At 40.7% G+C, this 20,357-nt stretch overlaps 1 protein-coding gene across 5 annotated transcripts in view; it reads right to left on the bottom strand.

Moving 5' to 3' along the window:
• The window catches only part of CTNNA3 (catenin alpha 3), a 374,030-nt gene that overhangs the window by 121,599 nt on the left and 232,074 nt on the right, over positions 1-20,357 (bottom strand). For all 5 annotated transcript variants that reach the window (XR_013775088.1, XM_079312299.1, XM_079312296.1 and 2 more), the window contains one exon: positions 7,667-7,759. Coding sequence is in view for 4 of the 5 variants with exons in the window: in XM_079312299.1 (XP_079168425.1) it covers positions 7,667-7,759 (93 nt within the window). In the remaining variant the exon portion in view is untranslated. The remainder of the gene's footprint in view (positions 1-7,666; positions 7,760-20,357) is intronic.

Raw genomic sequence — 20,357 nt, 5'->3', positions numbered from 1 at the left:
TTTCCTGCTAGGATACCAATACCAGAACATGTGGGCAATAAAATGTGAAAACCAACACAAAAGGTTTTCATAGAGCTCTTAACAAATCCAAAATTATCTACAAGTACACATCAAGTTGCCTGTGTAGCCTACAAAATCTTAAGAATAGTTTTGAAAGCACTACAATCCCATGATGCACATAATGGCATGACTTCACCTGAAAACTGAAATTTAATTCCCATCAATTCATCATGTAAAGATATACTAGGGGGAAATAAGCCTGGTAAACAACACCTGAAATTACTCTGTTTGTACTAGTAGCAAAAGGCTTATGACGTAAAACAAAGCTTTTCTAACTCAGAATGGCAAATTAAGACTCTGCCTCCATGTCAACAATAATGCGCAATCATCTAAGAGACACAGGAAGGAAACAAACTGCTGCTGTACTTGCTACTTTTACTTTCAAGCTGCTGTGACATTTCCTAATTACCTTTAATTAGGAATTTAGTAAAGCAGGCAAATTGCTAGATACTTTTGCAAATATGAATGCAAAATTGAACACAGAAAATCCCCTTGCAGATCATGTTACCTCTCTGACACATCTAATGACATTATAGCATTGTAGTTTGCATTCAGAAATCATGAGAACAAAGGAAGGGTAGTCATCCATTGCCTTGAATTTGATTCTACTGCAATAAAACCATTTAAAAGCTCTCTTTAAAACCCTGGAAGCTCAGAGACACGCATGAACCAACATTTGTAAGATTTGCCCTCTCCCCTCTCTCCAGGTCAGATAGTCCACAGATTGATGGAACTGCAGGAGGTCAGCCCTGGCCAGGCAGGAGCACCCAGAGCCAGCAGTTCAGTACCACATCCACACCATTCCTTAGCATCCTCCCTCAGAGCTGTGCCACAACATCCCCACATCACTGTCTGACCCTGCACAAAGGGCAAGGGAAAAGAGCACAGGGAATAAAAGCAAACTGTGGTGCCTTTGTTTTCTAAGCTCCTGCAGAAGGCAAGGAGCAATCTCCAGAAAGCTTGTTCTGCAGTGCAGCTCATGGGACACAGGCACACACAGGAACACAGAGCATGAGCCCATCCTGTCACCAGTGCAGCTGCACCAGACTCATCTGCACCTCATCCATTCCCCTCAGTGCTTCCACCTGCTCCTCATCTAGATCCCCAGGTGACTGCAGGGAGCCCAGCACCCACAAGAATCCCAGCCACACTTCCAGCTCTCCAGCTGGAAAACACCTCCAGGCTGGGTGTAAAGCTGGTGACAGACACACAACAGAACCAAGCCATGGCAGATGGATCCATGGATCAGTGATTTTTGCTCCTTGCTTCAACAAGCGAAATGAATTCCCTTGTCAGCCTAAGCTATTTACACCTATATTATTGCATGCTATAGCCAGTTACAGTTTTGGCTTTTTATGGCTGCCCACCCCTCTCTTCCAAAAACCATGTAAAACTCCATCTCAACACTGGTATCATCTTGCTGTCTTCTACTATTCTAAGCTTTTCTACCCTCCTCCCCAGACTCACTAGATTTTTTTACCACAATTGTCTAATAATGATATTTTATTGCCATGCTTTCTTTTCCTAGCATTTTGCTGTAGGGCTGTCACCAACAAAATGTAGCATCTCAAACTAAGTCATAAATTCAGAAAAAAAATGAAGTTGAAGAGATAAAAAATAAGTACCTTTCCAGGAAAAATACTTTCAAGTTCTGAAGGCAAAGGGAAAACCAAATTGTTTATAAAACATTTATAGCACTTTGGTGTAATATGAATCTACAGCAAATGCCCTCCAGCAAGTGTAAAAAACTCAGTCTCACATCTATGTCCACTGACCACAGGTAAGTCAAGAAGAGGATGAAACAGGACAGCTTCTGGATTGCTACAGAAGCTGAGGCTACTCAGGGTTTGTATTTTTGTTTAATAGTACAAAGTGAGAATTTGTTAAGGATTCTATTCTAACACAACAGATGCTGGAAGATGAAAGTTAAGACTGAAAACCCCAAGGCATTTTGTAGTTAATTATTCTCTCTCCAAGTACCATCATAAAAGAGCCAAGCAATCACAGCCAGCATGAGACTTTCAGGGGAACCTAAGAGTAACAGTGGGGGGAGGATCCCCCCTTCAATTAGAGAAGTTCAAGACAAAGCAAACATCCAAGCCTATTTGTACAGAAGCATAAAGTACTGTACCTTCCAACACATTTGGTGTTCCACAGCTTTAGGATTCATAGTATCCCAAGAAGCTTGCTACAAGGTTTTGAGAATTACAAACCTCCATTTTCACAAACTGAGCAAGATGAGGTCCTGCAAATACTAGTGTCAGTACATTATGCTAGGGGATATAAGAAAGATTTTTTCCTTGTCCCACTTTCAGTACCTGTCACATAGGCAGGCAGCTGGTTGTGTACAGGACCCTTTAGTGCAGATTGCCCTTCACTGAACACTGCTCTGATGGTACAGAACACCATCCATCCAAACAGGGTCACACATCCTTGTGCCAACTGAGGATTGCACTAACAACTTCCTCCACATCATGTCTGCTGGTAACCTGGAACAACAGCTCTCCACCAAGCCTGGTCACTGCCTTCTGCCACCAAAGCTGTGCCACTGCCAGCTCCAGCTGGCATCAGGGAACCAGCCTGCAGTGCCACCTAAAGCACTGGCTGCTCATCTCTAGACTGCCCTCCCTCCTTCCCCTAAGCCAGCAAGCCTGCTCAGGCATCCACACAGCAAGCTGCCCTGGGCAGCTGACCTGAAAGAAAACAGCCTTCCTGCTTCCCAGGTGGATCCACAGCAGCTTCCTGCTCCAGACTGCTGAGCACCTATGTGACTGCTACTGCTACTCAAGCAAGAAGGGGCAGTTATGAGGTGCAGGGAGGGAGGGAAGTTTCCAGCAGCACCAATGCTGTGAGCCAGACCAACAGCTTGTGGAACGAGGATGTACAAGGAGGAACTAAACACAGGAGTGCTCAAGAAGTCTACCATAATACCAAGGTTATGGCAATTCACATTTTCAGCAGCATTGTGTGTGAACTCTAACAGCAGGAAAACCATCACTTCAGCAGAGCAACTTTCCTTTCAGAGATGGCATTACTAAGGCACAATACATACTTTTAATTAACTCTCCACTGAAAGGCTGGAGATGATACCAAAGAAGTCCAATACTTTTGGATACTAACATCTGTTTTCTGTCTTTTAAAGCAGATGGTAGAGAACTCACTGATTTACCATGTTCTCCCCCATTACTTCTGTCCTGTGTTTGAAGGAAATTGTATTAACACATAAAAGGAGATGCCACACAGATGGTTCAAGCACGAAGTTATTAAAGTGATATTGGTGAAGAGCCTTTATGAGGCTAAGAAAAATATATTCTTCAGTGTCCCCCACTATTTAACATGCCAGAGCAAGTAACAAAATGGATGATTGCTTTTCTCATAAAAGATAAATATACAGAAAATGTGAATTGCTAACTTCAAAAATCCACAGCATCATGAAATGCATACTTTAACTCCAATACCTGAAAGATCTACACATCAAAAGATACTGCCCACTGATTAGCTATCAAGTCATTTTTGTGAACAAGAATTTTCATCTTTGCTATTACCTACTTCCTAGAAAATTACACAGAAGGAAATAATATCCATTTGCCTCTATCAACAAAAAAGGGCTAGACAATTTAAGTGTAAATCCACACATAGCTCAAAGGAAGAGATAAATTCTTCCATCCATTTTCATAACAAAGACAAGTACAATGTTTAATTTTAAGAAAAAACGCAGGACATAAATACACAAGAAAGCTTGATCAAAACTTATAAAGCATTCCAAAGTGAGGATCAATTCCTAAGAAAGCATGCAGAAAGCACACAAGCCCTGCTAGGGAAGCAGAGCTGCTCAAGTTGCATTTTTGTGGGGGGGGCAAGGTGCTGTCCCTGCTGGGCTGCTGAAGGCTTCCATGACACTTTGCACCAAACTGGAGATCACCACTGTACCTGGAAGAGCAGAGAATCAAGTGGCTGCTGGACTGGAACACATGCTTTGCTTGGATCCCTTCTGCAGACACACACTCTCCAAAAAAACTCTCAATCCCTCAGCTCTTGGTTCTGTGGCGTTTCTGAATTTACTGAGAAACACAGACCATTTCACATGGTCCTAAAAGATGTGACAGGCTTAATACTGTCTGCTAGCAAGATAGGAAAGAAAGCATCACTACAACAGTGCTGAAATTATTAAAATTCAGAGAAAGGAAGGCTGCAGGGGCCAGTTTCTGCCCTTCTCATGCATGTACCACACATAGGTACACATGTGTCAATAGAGAAACAGCTCTATAATACCAAAATACAACAGTCAGCTCCACACTGTCACATTGGCACTGAAGAAACAGATGAATTATGCTGGATAAGCCAAACAAAATGCTCAAGACAGCTGTCAGATCAGTATTTCAATGGCCTGTAAACATGACATGTATAAATATATTCCTGCTAAACAGCTCAGCATCTTGCTTACCCCAATACCTCTCTCAATGTTACCTGAACTACAACAGTGATTTACTTACAAAACCACCATAGCCAAAAAAATCACCCTCTACATTTACTGGTTTATCATATACCAGGCAGTATTAAAAGCTACTAACAGCATATTAAGTTCTAAGCAGCAAGAAAAGATAGCATTCAAAATTACAGCTGAATCTTTCTCAACTGTGCCAAGTGTTACACACTTTTCATTAGTTACATAAAATTACTTCTCACCTCAGTTTATAACCAGATGGTTTCTATCTATCTCTCAATACTTCAGAGAAAAACAGAGCTCACCAAAAATACTAAGATCCAAGGTTCTGCTTCTATTAGTGCTTACATCTCAGCTTTAAAATGTGGTAAAATATTCTATGGGATCAAATTACTTTTAAACTTTTCTTTTATCATCTGAAGATGAAGCTAAACCATGACCATTTGTATGTTTTTCTTGCATTTTCCTTCCTGTCATGATGTTCCAGTAATTCCCCTGTACTGCTCTGGTAACTAGCAGCAAGCTCTAGTGAGAGCTCCCTTTCCAAGGGAGCAAGCCTAAAATTCACTATTTCAGATACAGTTCTGAAATATTCCCTGCTCCTTACAACTCTCCAGGGATCTTTATGCTAATAAAAAGGCTCTAAGGCAGAGCCCTCTGGCACACTGAAGATCATCTTAGTTGCTGCCTTACCATCTCCCACCTCTGATGTCCACTTTGACACAACTGTTCCAGCTTTAGGCTCAAGGTCATTTGTCTCAAAAGCAGCATTGTTGACAGGTTTACCATTTACCAGGTATTCCAGAGGACTGTTAGGGCAAACAGAGTCTTCCCCAAACACACCACTGAACTGAAGCACAAGGGTAACAAACCCAAAATGGGTATTAGCAAAACAGCTCTACAGATTTATAGCCTAGCTTTTAAAAACAACACCTTGATTGCTTCTATTGGTTCCTTCCCTTCTCTTTCCCATGCACTCATCTGAAGTCAAGATTTTGCTGGCACACCAGGACAGTCACATGGATTCCCAATACACGTGACACTGGAGATCTTACCTAGCAACACCCAGCTCTCCCAAACAAAAGTGAGTTACACAAACAGAAATAATTCTTCATCAAATCCTACGCAACCAGCTCTTCATTTTTTTCCTATTATTACTGATTAAACACTAAATTAATATCTCATTAAACATTCATAACATTTCAGGATCGTTATGTGTTTTGCATTGGTTCTAATATAAATGCCCAGCTTATTCCATTTGTTGAACAGTCAAAATACTTGATAATTTCACTTGGGAAAACAAAAAAAAAAGAGGGTTCAGAATCAACCCTCTACATTTTACCCACAGCAGAGTATGACTAATGTAACTAAAGGCAAAAGGCTTTCCCTCCAGTGTTTGCTAATTCTGTAGCTGCCCTTTCCTCCGTGCTCCATAGGAAGTTCTGCTGTCAAATCTGCAAAACTCCCAAGACTCCAAGGTGCCTTCTCTAAGTGCTAGGGGATTTTTTGGCTGGTAGTCTTTGGGGCATTTGGGGTGGGGAGGCTCTATTTTATTTTTACTCTCAGACTTCAATCCATACCCTGCTTCCCTTCAAGAAATATTTTGCAAAGCACATAAAATACCTTTCTTTTCACTCTGAAGATTCAGGAGCACTGGGGAGCTCTGCATGTGAATTTCCCCACTCTGAACTCTGATATGCCCCACAGGGAACTTAAGAGATAATTATATTCCCTATGGAATGTTTTAAGATGATATGGTATAATTTGATGCACTGAAAAAATGCAGGAGCCTGAATCTGCTATTTCATATTTAGGTAAGATGCAAATTGCTTTCATGGGGCATAGTCCTTATCTAAGATAGCAGCAAATCCTGCACAATGAACACACCATTAGTAGTAACAATCTTATCACAGGCATTCCACATTCTCTTTTTAGTCAGATCTATAACCATCAACTAATTCACCCCTTAAACCAAAAGGAAAGAAATAAACCCAAGAAATTTTCATTTTACTATAGGAAATTAAAAGCCTAGAAACTTAAATCCTGTGAAGAAAAAAAAATCAATATTTTAGTCAAAATTAGATTTTAGGACTTTCTGGTATCGGATATGGAGGTTTCAATTTCAATTAAAAAGCTGCATCAGGATGCATAATAATCCATTATAACAGTGCACCTGACCCCTGGAGAAACAAAGAAACTGGAAAAAGCCTTCTTACAAATCGAGTAACACATTAAGTCACATAGGAGTGTGATGTGAAATACAGAACTCTTCAAGTTTTAAAAAACATTGAAACTGAATTATTCAAGAGGAAACATTGATTTGTGACATTTTCAGAACATCACACTTCCTTGACAGAAAATTCTATCCAAGACTTGCATTTATTCAACAGGCATAAAATGGACTTCAAGCTTACTACTCAACATATTAATATTTGCTCTTCATCTTTTATTTCAACTACATTACCACAAAAGGGTGAGAATACTTATGCCACTGTGTAAACTACAATGTTCTTCAAAGAACTAATGATCTTGAAATTATGCAGCCTCCAGGCTGCAACAGATCAAATTCACAGGAATCAGTAGAATCTTCCCTCTAAAAGATCTAACTGCAGAAGTTTTTGTATCTCTCTAACTCTGGACATTACAAAGTAAACACATTGCTTGTACTTAATATCTTACAAAAAGTTTGTAGCTGTGCTTTTTTCCCACTCATTTCCTCAAGATGAAAGTTCAAGCTTTTAAATTGGTGATAATCAGAAGAATTCATACTTGACTGTTTATTTACACAAAAATCAAATCAAGTGGTGTCTTCCAAGTTAAAGGCCAAAATAAGTACTGCTTTTTAAGAGTGGATTATTCCAAATTTTTCACATTACAATGCTATTCAATCAGGTGTGATTTCAGAAACAGAGCGGCAGATTTCTGCAATTGCAGTTTTGAATAACTCCCAACCAATAGAGACTATTAACCATTCCTGTGCTAACCACAGAATATAAACAGAAGACCCAAGCACTTGCCTTTATCACTTGGTCTCCATTTGCTGCACTGAGCTGTGTAAATGGAATGAGAACTTGGACCAAAGGAACACAACAACATCTGCACTGTGTGAGTCCCACAGTGTCTGGTGAGCTCACAGCAGTGCCATGAATTGAACAATCCTACCTGTGGGCACAAAGTCTCGATGTGATTAGCTGCCATTTGGACAATCTTCGTTCCATCTTCATTTGTTGACATCGAACAAGCAAGATTGGCAACCTCGAATGAAATAAACAAACTTCAATAAGCAAACAGCCACGTAAGCAAGTATTCCTGCTCAGACTTCAAACTTGCCAAAAAACACCTCTACTAGAAAGGCTTCATTTTGGAGGAGAAATATTTTGTCAAAGAATATTTTTGAACAAGGAAACACTGCAGGAGGAGAAAAGAGCTGTGGAAAGAGGTGACATTGATGAGAAATCTTATGACCTCACCCCAATTTAGACTCAGCAGGTAACAGCTGCAGATGGTATTTAGAAAATAGGAGGAAATTTCAAAGTAAGAACCTAAGGTTTCAGCAGATTGCTTGTGATCTTACCCCTTAATTTTTCAGAGCCTTTCAAATCATAACCAGTTTTTACACGGTTCTTTTAAACTTCCTTTTAAAACCTTAAAGTCCAAATAACATTTATCTTGATTTGTTGTAATTAAACACAAGGTAATTTCTACCTATCCACAGATCATTCCTTTAATCAGTAGTATAGTTTTCAACTGAAATAATCATATCATACAGCACATACAGTGCAACCAACAGTGACAAGGTATATGGAAACTTGAACTCTGTGAAAGAGCAAGTCTATCTTCTATTGTACTATACACCACAGAGATACAGCTTCTTTAAAGTAAGAATCTCTTCCACAATGCTCAGGTTTAAATGGATGAAGGAAAAAGCACCTCACTGCAAGTGAATATCAACAGGCTGAAAGAGACAGGCTTGTCAAAGGTACAAGAGAGGCTGGGACAGCAGCATCCAGTAGATCTTTCCATCCTACTGCAGTAATACCAAGTCCACACTTGTTACCCATCACAGCCTCCCCCAAAGCAGCTGCACTGCCTACAGCCACTCCAATGTTAATACAGACCAAAAACTGCCTGAGAACCAGACCTTGCAGTGCTGCAAACATGAACACAGGCAGCCACAATTATTCTGGAGTTACCCAAAACTCATACAGCAGCTTCTACAGTTCAGGCACTGTGAAATAAAAGCAAATCTTCTTTTATCCAGATTTCAGGCCACCACTAGTTCAATGCTGATCTACTACCAAAGGCTTTTATTATTCTTACTTCATTATAAGAACTGTAGTAAGTAATTACAAGGCATTAGTGCATAAACAAATTAATTACTTTTCCTATTGAAAATTCAGAAGGGATTAAGAAACACTTTCTGAAGGGGGTGAGATTTAGACACCTCCATAAAAATACTTCATATACAACCTTCCCTGGTATTACAATACAATTCACTGGCTCCACCCATGTGATATATTAACTTTTCCACATAAAAAATAATGGTTAAGACTCAAGAAATCCAGTTTTCATCAATCCACTGACACCATACTCTCTTTTATTTAAAGTAAACTGTCATGGGTTGGTTTTTAATGCAATATCTGAAAGAACTGGCCTGCTTCTATGCTTTCCTTCCTTTACCTTCTTCAGCTTAAACTACCCACAAATGACTTTCTAACACCACAATACAACCCAAACGATGCTATTCCCTCCCATGTTAGGAAAAAGAAATCAGTTGTTTTTTCTTTGGATTGAAGTTCAGGAGTTTTTCCCTCCTGATCCCAACAATTAATTTACATTGGCTTCAGTATCTCAATTCCTTTGCCCCAGTCACTGAGGTGCTTGTGTATCCAAACATCATTGGTTTTAACAACTCTTCTATGCCTAAAGCAGTAACACTTCAAAGGTAAAATAAAAAGGCAGTTCTAGGACAAAACTCTCAGCAGCTTTTTTTCCCTTAACCATAAGGTTCCTTAGGTTTTTCAAATTAATTTGGCAGTTTCCAGAAAAACTTGACTGTAATGGAGTCCAAGAAATTAAAAACACAGGCAATTCAGAGCTCCTGTTTATCAGTGAGGTACTCCTCTAAGCAGTTTTGCTCTTCTCTTGAGGAGCAAGGCAGACACGGACAGTTTACAGCAATTTTTTATTCTATTTCCTAGTTACACTGGCTCCAGCACTTCAGTGCTTGCATGGAAATTCTGTCACAGAATGTTAAAATGGGATGAAAGAGGTTTCCAGAGATCATGTACTCCAACCCCCCATTCAAAACATGAGAATAAACTCAAAACCAACTGGTGCCAATAGCTCAATATAACAGATCAGCAGATGGGGACAAATTCTGTGTGTGTTACCAGACCGTGAGGGAGACTGGAAGGGTAAAGGCATGGCTCTTTGACAAAGCACACTCAGGCTGGGGAGGAGCTCTGAACCCCCAAGTATTCCTTTTTATTTGAAGTCAATAGCAATAAGGGGGGGGGGGGGTTTATATATAAAGAAGAACAATTTTCTCATCCTATGCTCCCCCTCCTGATTCTTCAGCTCTAAGCATTCCCTGGTGGTGGCCCAATTCAGAATAGTATTCTCAAAGTACAAGCAAACCAAGGGCATTAAGCACTAAGAATTTACATCAGGCCATTTCACAACAGCAAACAGAGGTTTGTACTATTTACATTAGGTGTCTTAATTTTAAGGTTAACAAAGTAGTATTGGCTGTTTTGCAATAAATACATGGTACATTTTGATGTGCTTTTGGAGTTCATACTGCAGTGCTATGCCAGCAGCAAATTTAGACCTTTGCCCTCCATTTGGATCAATATTAATAAGACTCCTGCTTCCAGGAGAAAATGGGCAGAATTTTCTTCTCCCAGCACTGAAGGAGCACTTGCCCACATGCACCTTATGCATAAGTAACAGGGCTCAGTCAGTCTCAGCAGGAGGGGATGAGGCTCAGCTATTCCACCCAAAGACAATCCAGATCCTTGGAAGTCATTAGCATGGTCTCAGCCATCAGTACACTCAGTGTAGGTACTTCCCTCACCAGCTCCTGAAAAGAGCTCCTTAACACAAATCCAGAACACAATAATTCAAGTAAACCACATGGAAAGAGGCAAACACCTGTGTACAAGTTCTCCAGGCAGGGGGAAGAGCATGGGTGAACCTGAAGTCTCTTTTGAGGCTATAATGTTGCTAATAAGGACGACAAGCTGTTTCAGCAACAGTAAATGTCTATAGTCCCTAAGAAAAGAGAAATAATCAAGCCCTAGTCCAGATAAGACCTTACTGTCATCAGTACAATACACAATCTGAGAAACCTTCATTACACCATGGTCTCTTCCCTAAGCACTATAAACTACACAAATACATTACATTTCTTCTGTATCCTTTGTGAGAAACTAGCTTCCCTTAGAGGGACTTCAAACCCAAGCACACTGCAACTTCAAAAACAAAACTACAAAATGAAAACCCAAGATTTCTCTCAGTCAGAAAATAATTGTCCTTCTGAAGAGCAAAGTTTGTCAGGACAAAGAAAAAGCTCTGGTCTGATTGAAATCAGAACTCTACTGAAAAAAATCATGATCATTTTCTCCAAACATTTTTAAGACACTAAGAAAGCAGTTACACAGCTTTTCTTTGAAAAGATAACAAAGAGAGAACAAACCATCCTTGATGAGGTTTAGCAACATCAATTAATACACTAATTAAGGTGCCATGGGAAAGGAAGACTTTGAACTGAGCATATAAGTGCAGCACTGGCAGTAGATAAAATATTTCATTAGCCTGATGGATTTTCAGATTGTGAAGGCACTGAAGAGCATGTTTTTTGATGCCCACTCCCTGTACACACGATATGTCAATGCACATTTCTTTCACTCCTGCAGTTATTAAACAAGCTTATTACAAGCACTTTAACTGATGTTTTTACTGTTGGGTGAGGGTCTACCTTTCTGTATTGAGGAAAGGCTTCCTTTCTTCAGCATACAGTGACCCAACAACTTTTCAGACTAGACACTGCTAAAGAGTAAGATTTGTAAAAAGTATAATCCAACAAATCCTATTCCTCTCCTTGATTTATACATTACATGGGACTTGTATATCTAGGAGAGAGCACAACTGGAAATGTGTGTCCAGATTTTTTTCAGTTTGTTTTTCACCAAACAACTGAAAGGCAAAGAAAGATGCACTGAGAGGCCACGAGAGACATCATACATGAACAAGTTGGCTCAGTTGTCCCAACTTCCTTGGGGTGGAAGGCTTCTTCCCTTGCCTGTGCTCACACAAGTATATTCACACTCTGGATCCCTTAATGCCCTCTCCCCAAGCAGAGGGGACTGTCCTCAAGCTTCATTCAACCTCAGACTTCCCAATGCTTTCCATTGGTATTAATGCAAACAGAAAACACATTCAGGCAAAACACCTTGGAGAGCCACTAATTGCTTCCAGTGGATTTCCAGAAAGGTGTGGTAATCCTCACCCAACTCCCTGAGGCACCAGAGATAACCCACCACTCTCTCTGTAGACAAAATGGATTTGTTCCCAAGCCCTCAGGAGCCTCGGGAAAGGAGAAGATCCCATGCTAAGTGACACTGCCTCTTCCCTTTGAGGCGTCTGATGTTGATTCTGCTGGAAAGGAAGAGAAATCCTTCAAAGAGACATTCCAGCCATGACTTCAGGATGCAATACAGTGCTTCAAAGTTTAACTCCAGGGTGAAAACAAAATGCAAAGTCAATTGTAAAAGTGAGATTTTCAAGCAGTAGAGGAGCAAACAATCACTGCACTGCCTCACCACCTGTTCCATTTGCAGTTGAGAACAGCTTTGCTGATCTATTGTCCACACTGCACAGCAAGAATTAAATGTACCCCCAAGGATTTTTTCAGTCAAATTCACTCCATTAACTCCCAAAAATAAGTATTTGCTCAGGAACAGATTGTCTGCTAACTAGCTAAATTCTTCTTCTATAAATTGTACAAAATGAAGCAGCATGTTCTCTAGATGTGATCCCTTTTGCTCCACCAACAGAAGCTCAGTTTCTTTTCATTACTTTACCCAAAGTCCCAACTCACTTATACTGTAAATCACTAAGGATAACTGAGTCATTAACTCCATGAAAGCTTCTGCTTCCTCTTCTTGATGAAGATTTCCTGTTCTTCACATTAAATGCCTCCTTGCAAAGCTCTGCCAGCCTAAAGTTACCCATATCCTTCACTACACTACGGGGTACACACAAAGTCTGTTCTCTGGAGATTTTTTTAAGAGATCTTTTAGTGTGAAGAAACCTTTGGCAGCCCAGCCCCTCCCACTGATAACCCTACAGAAATTCTTAGTACTGTACTGGGAAAGTGTTACTAAAATAAAAACTGGCATACTGCAAATTTCACACAAAAAAAAATGAGCTTGAGTGTCACAAGATTTCAAACACAGTTTTTAGGAAGTTTAAAGTACTGATCCTATCATTTTACCGCTTTTTTTTTTTTTAAACACATAGTAAAAATCAGAACAAAAACTTACTGGTTTTCCACAAAGCCAAACAAAAGTATTTCTTCTACACAAACACTAACCAGATACAGTGCCACTTCAGCACGTACATGAATTGTCCCTGGCACTAGCAGGGAGTTAAAAAGGCCTAAAAGGAAGACACTGCACAAATGGACACAAAAACAGCCCAGCAATCCACTGAGGCAAAGGTTAATCCTGAATAATCACAGTTCAGACAATATTTCATTTGTAGGACAGCAACTGAATACTGAGTTGAGGAATAACACTTGAGTTCCAACATTACAGCAGCCAATATGGCTTTCAATATAAAATTATATACTCTGTGTAAACTGATTATAACTGTTAGCCTGCTCTCTTCAAACCACAAATGAAAAAACAATTTTCTGCTTCTAATTTTGTGGTATACAGAAATATCTTCTACACGTTTTATATGTTCTCTCAGTTTCTACCACTAGCTTTAATCATGAAGCCTTAAGAAGTCTTTTGAGGAAAATGACTGTTCACATAAAAAAAGAGCCATGAAAAAAATACAAAGGTCAATATTAAATAATGGCTCTGTATTTTTTCAAGGAAAAAGCTACACTGATGTATGTATGCCTTCCAGTCATTGCTGCATTTTATATGCATTTATGATTACTATGTGCATTTTTATAGGCTTAATAAAACTTACATGGACTACAGTATTTGGTTATAGTGAAAAAACACATTCCTGTGGACTAAAAACTCACCTCCAGTGGGCAATAAAGTAATATCACAAAGTTGTTTGCTTTCCAATCCATTTTCTACCATAAAACTTAACTTCTTTCCAGATCAAGTCAAGTAGTTATACCTCAGGTGAAAAGTTACACTCTTATTAGCTCTTATTTTTGTGGAGAAAAAGGTACAAACTCTACTTAAACATGCTGCTTTCCTTGCCTCTTTTAGCTTTTCACCTTCCACTCTTTCAGACTCTTGAATCTACTAATTTAACTACAGCAGGGGACTACACACCTGCAAGCTTCTCCACTCACCTTTTGGTTTCTTGCACCTTCTGTTAATTTTGCCCGTCTCCACCTCCTTCCATTTTCTGCAGAGCTGAATTACCCAGTACTACACTGCAGATTGATAAAATTAGCTCAACCTGCTACACCTGAGGCTTATCACTGCCCCTCCAGGTGTTACCAATGACCTGGCTGAGATGGCTCAAACTCCTCAGGGCATTATGCAACTTCAGCTGTCTCCTACCAAGTATGCCCAATATTCTATGTGAGTAATTAATATAGCCTATACAAATACTCATGGACTGGATTGTTGAGTTTTGTTATGGGTTATTTTTCCTAACAGCAAAACTGCAACTGGTTTATTTCAAGTTCCATGCACTCAGACAAGTCTTAGCTCACACAAGTTAATCTAGGAGATTGCCTTGATGAATTGGGCCTCAACCAAAATGAAAATGGATAATACAAACACTTTGAAACATACACAGCGCACATGGGAAGGAGAAGTCTGCCCAGTAAAATTCCAGAAACCATTTCCTTGTCAATAAAGGTGTCAGGCCTGATGCAGAAGCCCCATTAAGCTCTCTCTCACTGCTTTAGGTCAGTTACATTTGAAGAGTTCAGGTAAGGATTCTCTCTCTAGACTCTAAGCTCTGGTTACAACCAAGAATAAATACTGCATTTGTATTACATTCATGTTCTGGCAAGCTAGTTGAAAACTCTAGTAGAACAGAAACTGCCTGTAGTTCTGACCTGTGTCTCACTAACGGTTTCTCCAAAAGAGTCCCATCTGTACCAGCACCAGTAATCCACTGCACTAACTGTGAAGTGGCCTCTGACCCTTGAAGAAAGCTCCTTCCACAGGGTTAGCACAACAGCAAGTGAAAGCTCTAACCACTCGATGAAATCTCCCCCTCAGCACCATTTACTGCAGTGTGAGCTGCAGGGGGCTTTCCAGAAGTATGTGCATATTAAACCAGAAGAAAGCATGGCTCTCAAAAGGACAAAGTGGTTATTCTAATTCTGTAATCACATAACCTTCTCCTTATCTCAGCCTCAAAACAAGGCAAATAAAGGCAGCAGTTACCCATGGTGCAAGAGGACACCAGACACACACAGACTTAGCCAATTCCTTAAAACAGCCAAGAGAAGGAGTAATCACAGCTCCCTGCCAGGAATCACAGCCCCTGAAGGAACAAGGCACACACAAGTGCTGATAAACACATTCATTAACTGCCCCTGTCTGCCAGGAGCAAGATGCATCACCAGTGCAACTCAGTAAGGATCAGGATGGCTCAAACAGTTCTCAAAACTGCATTAAACCCTCCACTTCCTGCACTTCATTAATAAAGAGGAGAATACATACAACTTACAATAAACTGTCAGTAGAACACTCAAAATTTCAGGCCTTTTTGGTCTATAAAGGACAGGCAAGATTCAGACATATGCATGAATACACCCTTATATGTTTTCTTATTGCTCATTAGTCAAATATTACACACACAAAAAGGAAAAAAATAAAGGTCATTGAGCTTTCAATATTCTGCCAGTCACAATATCCGAAACCCAGCACCCTGAAAGCCTTCTCAGAGTAAGTACAAGTCGGTATCCCCATTCAAAAGAAGAAATTTACTGAAGAAAGCAAGTCAGAGCCTAAAGCAGTTTATGCTATGTAGAACCACCAAGCCGTCTCACTTCCCACAAGCACACACCGTGTGCGCCTAAAGAACCCTTTTACAGCAGTGGCTTTCCAGAAAGAAGACCAACCCCCCCTTCCAAAGCTCATCACAAGTCAATTCTCTCTTGCAGCACCCCTGGAATCTCTCTCCAACCCAAGCGGCTCCCTCCAACACTTGGAAAACACTTTATCGCTGTCCTGCTGCCACTCAACAGGACTTGGAAAAGCGATAAGCAGAGGATAACTGTGACACTCCATCCCCAGACAGTGTAAAACCTAAGCCCCAACACCGCGGCACAGCGGGCTGTCTGCGCCCCAGCGCTGCCGGGCCGCGCTCCCTCACGCCAAGGGCCGCCACTCCGCCTCCAGAAACTAACGCTGAATATTCTCTAACTCGGGAAAAACACCTCTGAACGCATTGCTTTGTGTTGGTGCCTCACAGATTGCTGTTTTACAATTTATGCTGCACAAAGTTAGCCTTTAAAGCGGCAACGCCACCAAAGCCCTCCAGTTTCAAAAGTGAAAAAACATTTCGAAGTATACGATAAAGCAGAAAACTCACGGCTGCGGATGGTTTTAGATGCCCGCCCTGCCCGCGCCGCATCCCCTCAACGCCGGCAGCCAAAAAGGCGAAATTCCCATGGATAAACCAGCGAAATTCCAAAAGCAGGGAGAGCAGCATCGCACCACCAAGTCACCGAAACAGCGGCGGCGACATCGCATCTGCAGGGACGTGCGGGCAAAGCCACGCACAGCGGCAGGTACCACCCGCTCCGAACCGTCCTGAAGTGCGCGGGACAGGCACGGGGCTGAGCGGCAGCAAATGGGCCTTATTGCACACAGCCGTGTGTGCCAGGGTCCCACTGCTCAGAGGATCTCATTGCACACAGCTCTGTGTGTGTCAGGGTGTCATTGCACACAGCTGTGCCAGGGTCCCACTGCTCAGAGGATCTCATTGCACACAGCTGTGTGTGTGTCAGGGTGTCATTGCACACAGCTCTGTGTGTGTTTGTACCACCCGCCGTCCCCAGGCACACACAGCACATTCCTATGCATTGCATTACAGCATTTCAGTGCATTCTTATGCATTCACTATAGCCTACATTTCAAAGACCTTGTAAAGATGTAATTAGTCCTCTCATTCATTTTCACCCTTCCTTTATCCCGTAAATAAGTCAGTAATTTTTTCAGGTTTATTAGGTTTTATTCTCCTCTTTGTAAATGGTACCATGAAAGCCCTGTACAGACAGCCAATTCCAATTGCCAGTGGAGCTGGACACAAGCTCATAGCTACTGTAGTTCATATGGAACACACGTTGTACTAACATAAAATGTTTCTGTGGCAGTGGAAGTCTCTTTCTGTTAGTGGAGCTTAAAGGTCCATAAAACATTTTATAAGAAACCCTTGACTAATTTTTGCTGTGATCTCTGAACTAGGAAATGTGAAACTGATCACAAAGAAAACATTTAAAGCTGTCCATAAGCCTTGCAACCAAAGCCCACACAGAAAGCTGTCCAGATTGCAAACTGCAGATCGCAGTGCGGTCTGAAGCATCAGTGTGGGCTCACCCAAAAGCGTGTGCACAGAATTCAAACAGCAGGAATGTGATCACACTGAGCTCACAGAAAAACTCCTAGGAGGTTCTGTCTTGTTTACAGTACACAGGCCTTGAAAAGAGGCGAATGAATTGATTGGTACTCACTGCAAAGCCATGCCCTGAGGAGAAATGATCCTCATGCACAGCAGACACCTGTCCAACAGCAACCAAAGATATGCAGGAGTCACATTTCAGAGGAAACAAATCTCTGTGCAAGGAAGTCTAGAATTTAAATGTACAATCAAGCCCTGGTTAATTAAGCAAAGTCTCAGAATCTGCTGATCTAAGTTCCCATCACAAAAGTTCTGGGATATGGCTGCTACTGTCCTCTCAGTGCCTCAGCTGGGTAAAGGAGTGTGACAGTGTGACTGAGGACAGCTCAGACAGAGAAAGCTCTCTGCACAGTTTAGTTCTGTCCTGCTGAGCCTAGCAAGGAGGTTCCTTGCACCTAGCAAGACCAGTCTGTAATTTTCAAAAGGTTTTAGAAATTTGTCATGAACTCAGTATTTTGACTACTAGGCTAACAGTTCTTAAACAGATATTTAATACAATGTTAAAATGTGAGCCATGTGAATTCCTTGGAAGCAACTACACTGACATTATTGCATATTGCTCAAGTCTGATGTTCAGATTCTTTTAAGAAACTTCTGCAGAGGATGAATAAAACCAAAGGGAAATACCAAGCAGGATGTTTCTTTTGTCTCATCCAAGCTGTCATAAACAAAAACATATCCAACTACCCTAATAAACAATGACCATTTGCCTTCCTTGTAATCAGAAATTCTAGTCCATGGCTTCCCACAGTGTTTTCTGATAATTTCCTAACTTTTTTTTCCCCTTAGCCACTCTTTAAAAAAAAAAATTATTTATGCTGTTACGCCTGTATTATAAAATAATTTGCCCTACTTTTTTGCTTTCTTGTCTCAAATGCAAGATATGACATAGCTCCTCCAGGTATTGTGTACAAACTGCATTTCAGAACAAAAATGTTTATCAGCTAATTCAATGTATCTAGAAATTCATGTTATGAAGTACAGTCTTGTAAAAAGCACACAGGCAGTGGCAGAAAAACACAGCTTCAAATGCCATTTGCCAGTGGTAAAATAACCAGAGAGGTGGTTAAATTGAGCAAACTGAATTGTTGCCAATTGTCAGGAAAATAGTGTCAAAATCCTCGAGTGCTTTGGGTTGAAAGGGATCATCCAGTGCCACGGGCAGGGGCCCCTCCCACCAGACCAGGCTGCTCCAAGCCCCCTCCAGCCTGGCCTTGGACATTTCCAGGGATGGGGCAGCTTCTCTGGGCACCCTGTGCCACTGCCTCACCACCCTCACAGGGGACAATTGCTTCCTCCTACTTAATCGAATCCTACCCTCTTTCAGTTTAAAACTGTGAAGAGTAAACCTCCTCCTTTAACAATTATCACAGCATTCATATTCCAAGGGAGAAGAATAAAAACGAGCCAGCAAACCCTAACAAATGAACAGAGAGACTTGTTTGGTATTTGAGAAGCACAAGCTTTAGTAAAATGATGTTAATATTTTGATGATGAGTGCCTTTTTTGGCACCTTTGGAATTACTCTGTTACAGCTGACTGGCTCATTACAGATCAATGTATCAAAATGATGAGACTTCTGGGGATATAATGGAATCACAATTAGCACAATTTCTAATATTCTGAGGAACTTCTAAATCTGGTGTCTGCAGTAATAAAAGGCACAATGTCAGTGCCAATGCACTCGTGTCAGCTCTCTGTACAGTACCACCACAGATGTTCACCACTGTATCCTGCTGGGGATACTTCCCTCTGCAGCTCCCTAACTCCAGCACACTGCACCAGGTGCCTGACATTTGCAGCTGCTGAAATATGCCCCTCAGACACAGAAATCTGATAAATCTTTGGGTTGTTTATCTTTTGTTCTCTTGCTTCACACTTACGCAATAAAGGCTGTGATTAAGAGGATTAATGAAAATGTCACCATTTATCATTTGAAGTTCAATCAGTAATAGGAAAGTTGGACCTTATTTGATTAATTATAAAGAGGTGCAAAAATCCTTGCATTATTAACTCAGGTCTTGCTGCCAAATGCTAGAACTCTGAGGGTCTAAACAGCAAGGTTCAAAGTCTTACAAACACTTAGAAGTACATGCCTGAATTTAACCAAATTCTATCGAATTAATTTTCATAATTTACTGTTTTGACCACATTAGCTCTCCATTAAGCATCCATCTACCAGCTCCAAAACAAGTTACCTGTCTTTAAAGGCCTCCTTCCTTCTCAATTACTATTGCCAGACTGCTTCTATGAGAGCATAATACAATTTTTTTGCATGTAAAGAATTCGTGCATCATTCCCATGCTGCCTTTAATTTTAGGAGTAATTCCACACAAGCCTCTCCCTCACATGCCATTACCATCTTTAGGTAAACTACCTTTACTTGTTGTAGGCTTTCTGCAATCACCTACCCAGCCAGAGCAGTGCTTGGCACAGAGGGTTTGTAGCTGCCCCAGAGCTCTCCACCCTCCTGCCAAGCAGGTCAGTTTGCTGAAGGACTCTGGAAAATCATGAAGTGGGAAAGCTGGGTTTACATCCAGCTCTTGGGCTGACCGGCACTGCATTCCTGTTTCTGAAATCAAATGTTTGATTTTGAAACAGCTGCAGAAAAAAAAAAAAAAAAAAAAAAAAAAAAAAAAAAAAAAAAAAAAAAAAAAAAAGTATCTCTAACTAAACGAGGTTGGTTTTTTTACTTTTTTTTTTTAAATTTTGCAGTTAGATTAGTATTGTTAATTACAGTCTTGCCAAAATTATCAAAGTGAGCAGTGAGGTTACTCAAGTGGGTTCAGGGAGGACTTTGGATTTAAGTGTCTCTCCTGAGGAAGTCAGACAGCCTGAGGAAGGAGGGCAGCCTGAGTGGGGAATCCAAATCACACAGACTTAGCATGCACAGAAATTAGCAAACTAAAACTAGGTGGTTTTCCTCTTAAAAACAAAGCATTAGCTTACTAACTGAGAGTGAAAAACATAATGTGTGACAAGAGAAGCGGGTTAATTAGTATGGAAATTT

The sequence above is a fragment of the Erithacus rubecula genome (assembly GCF_903797595.1).
Source record: "Erithacus rubecula genome assembly, chromosome: 9".
Taxonomy (NCBI): domain Eukaryota; kingdom Metazoa; phylum Chordata; class Aves; order Passeriformes; family Muscicapidae; genus Erithacus; species Erithacus rubecula.
This window is presented reverse-complemented; position numbering and strand designations above follow the sequence as displayed.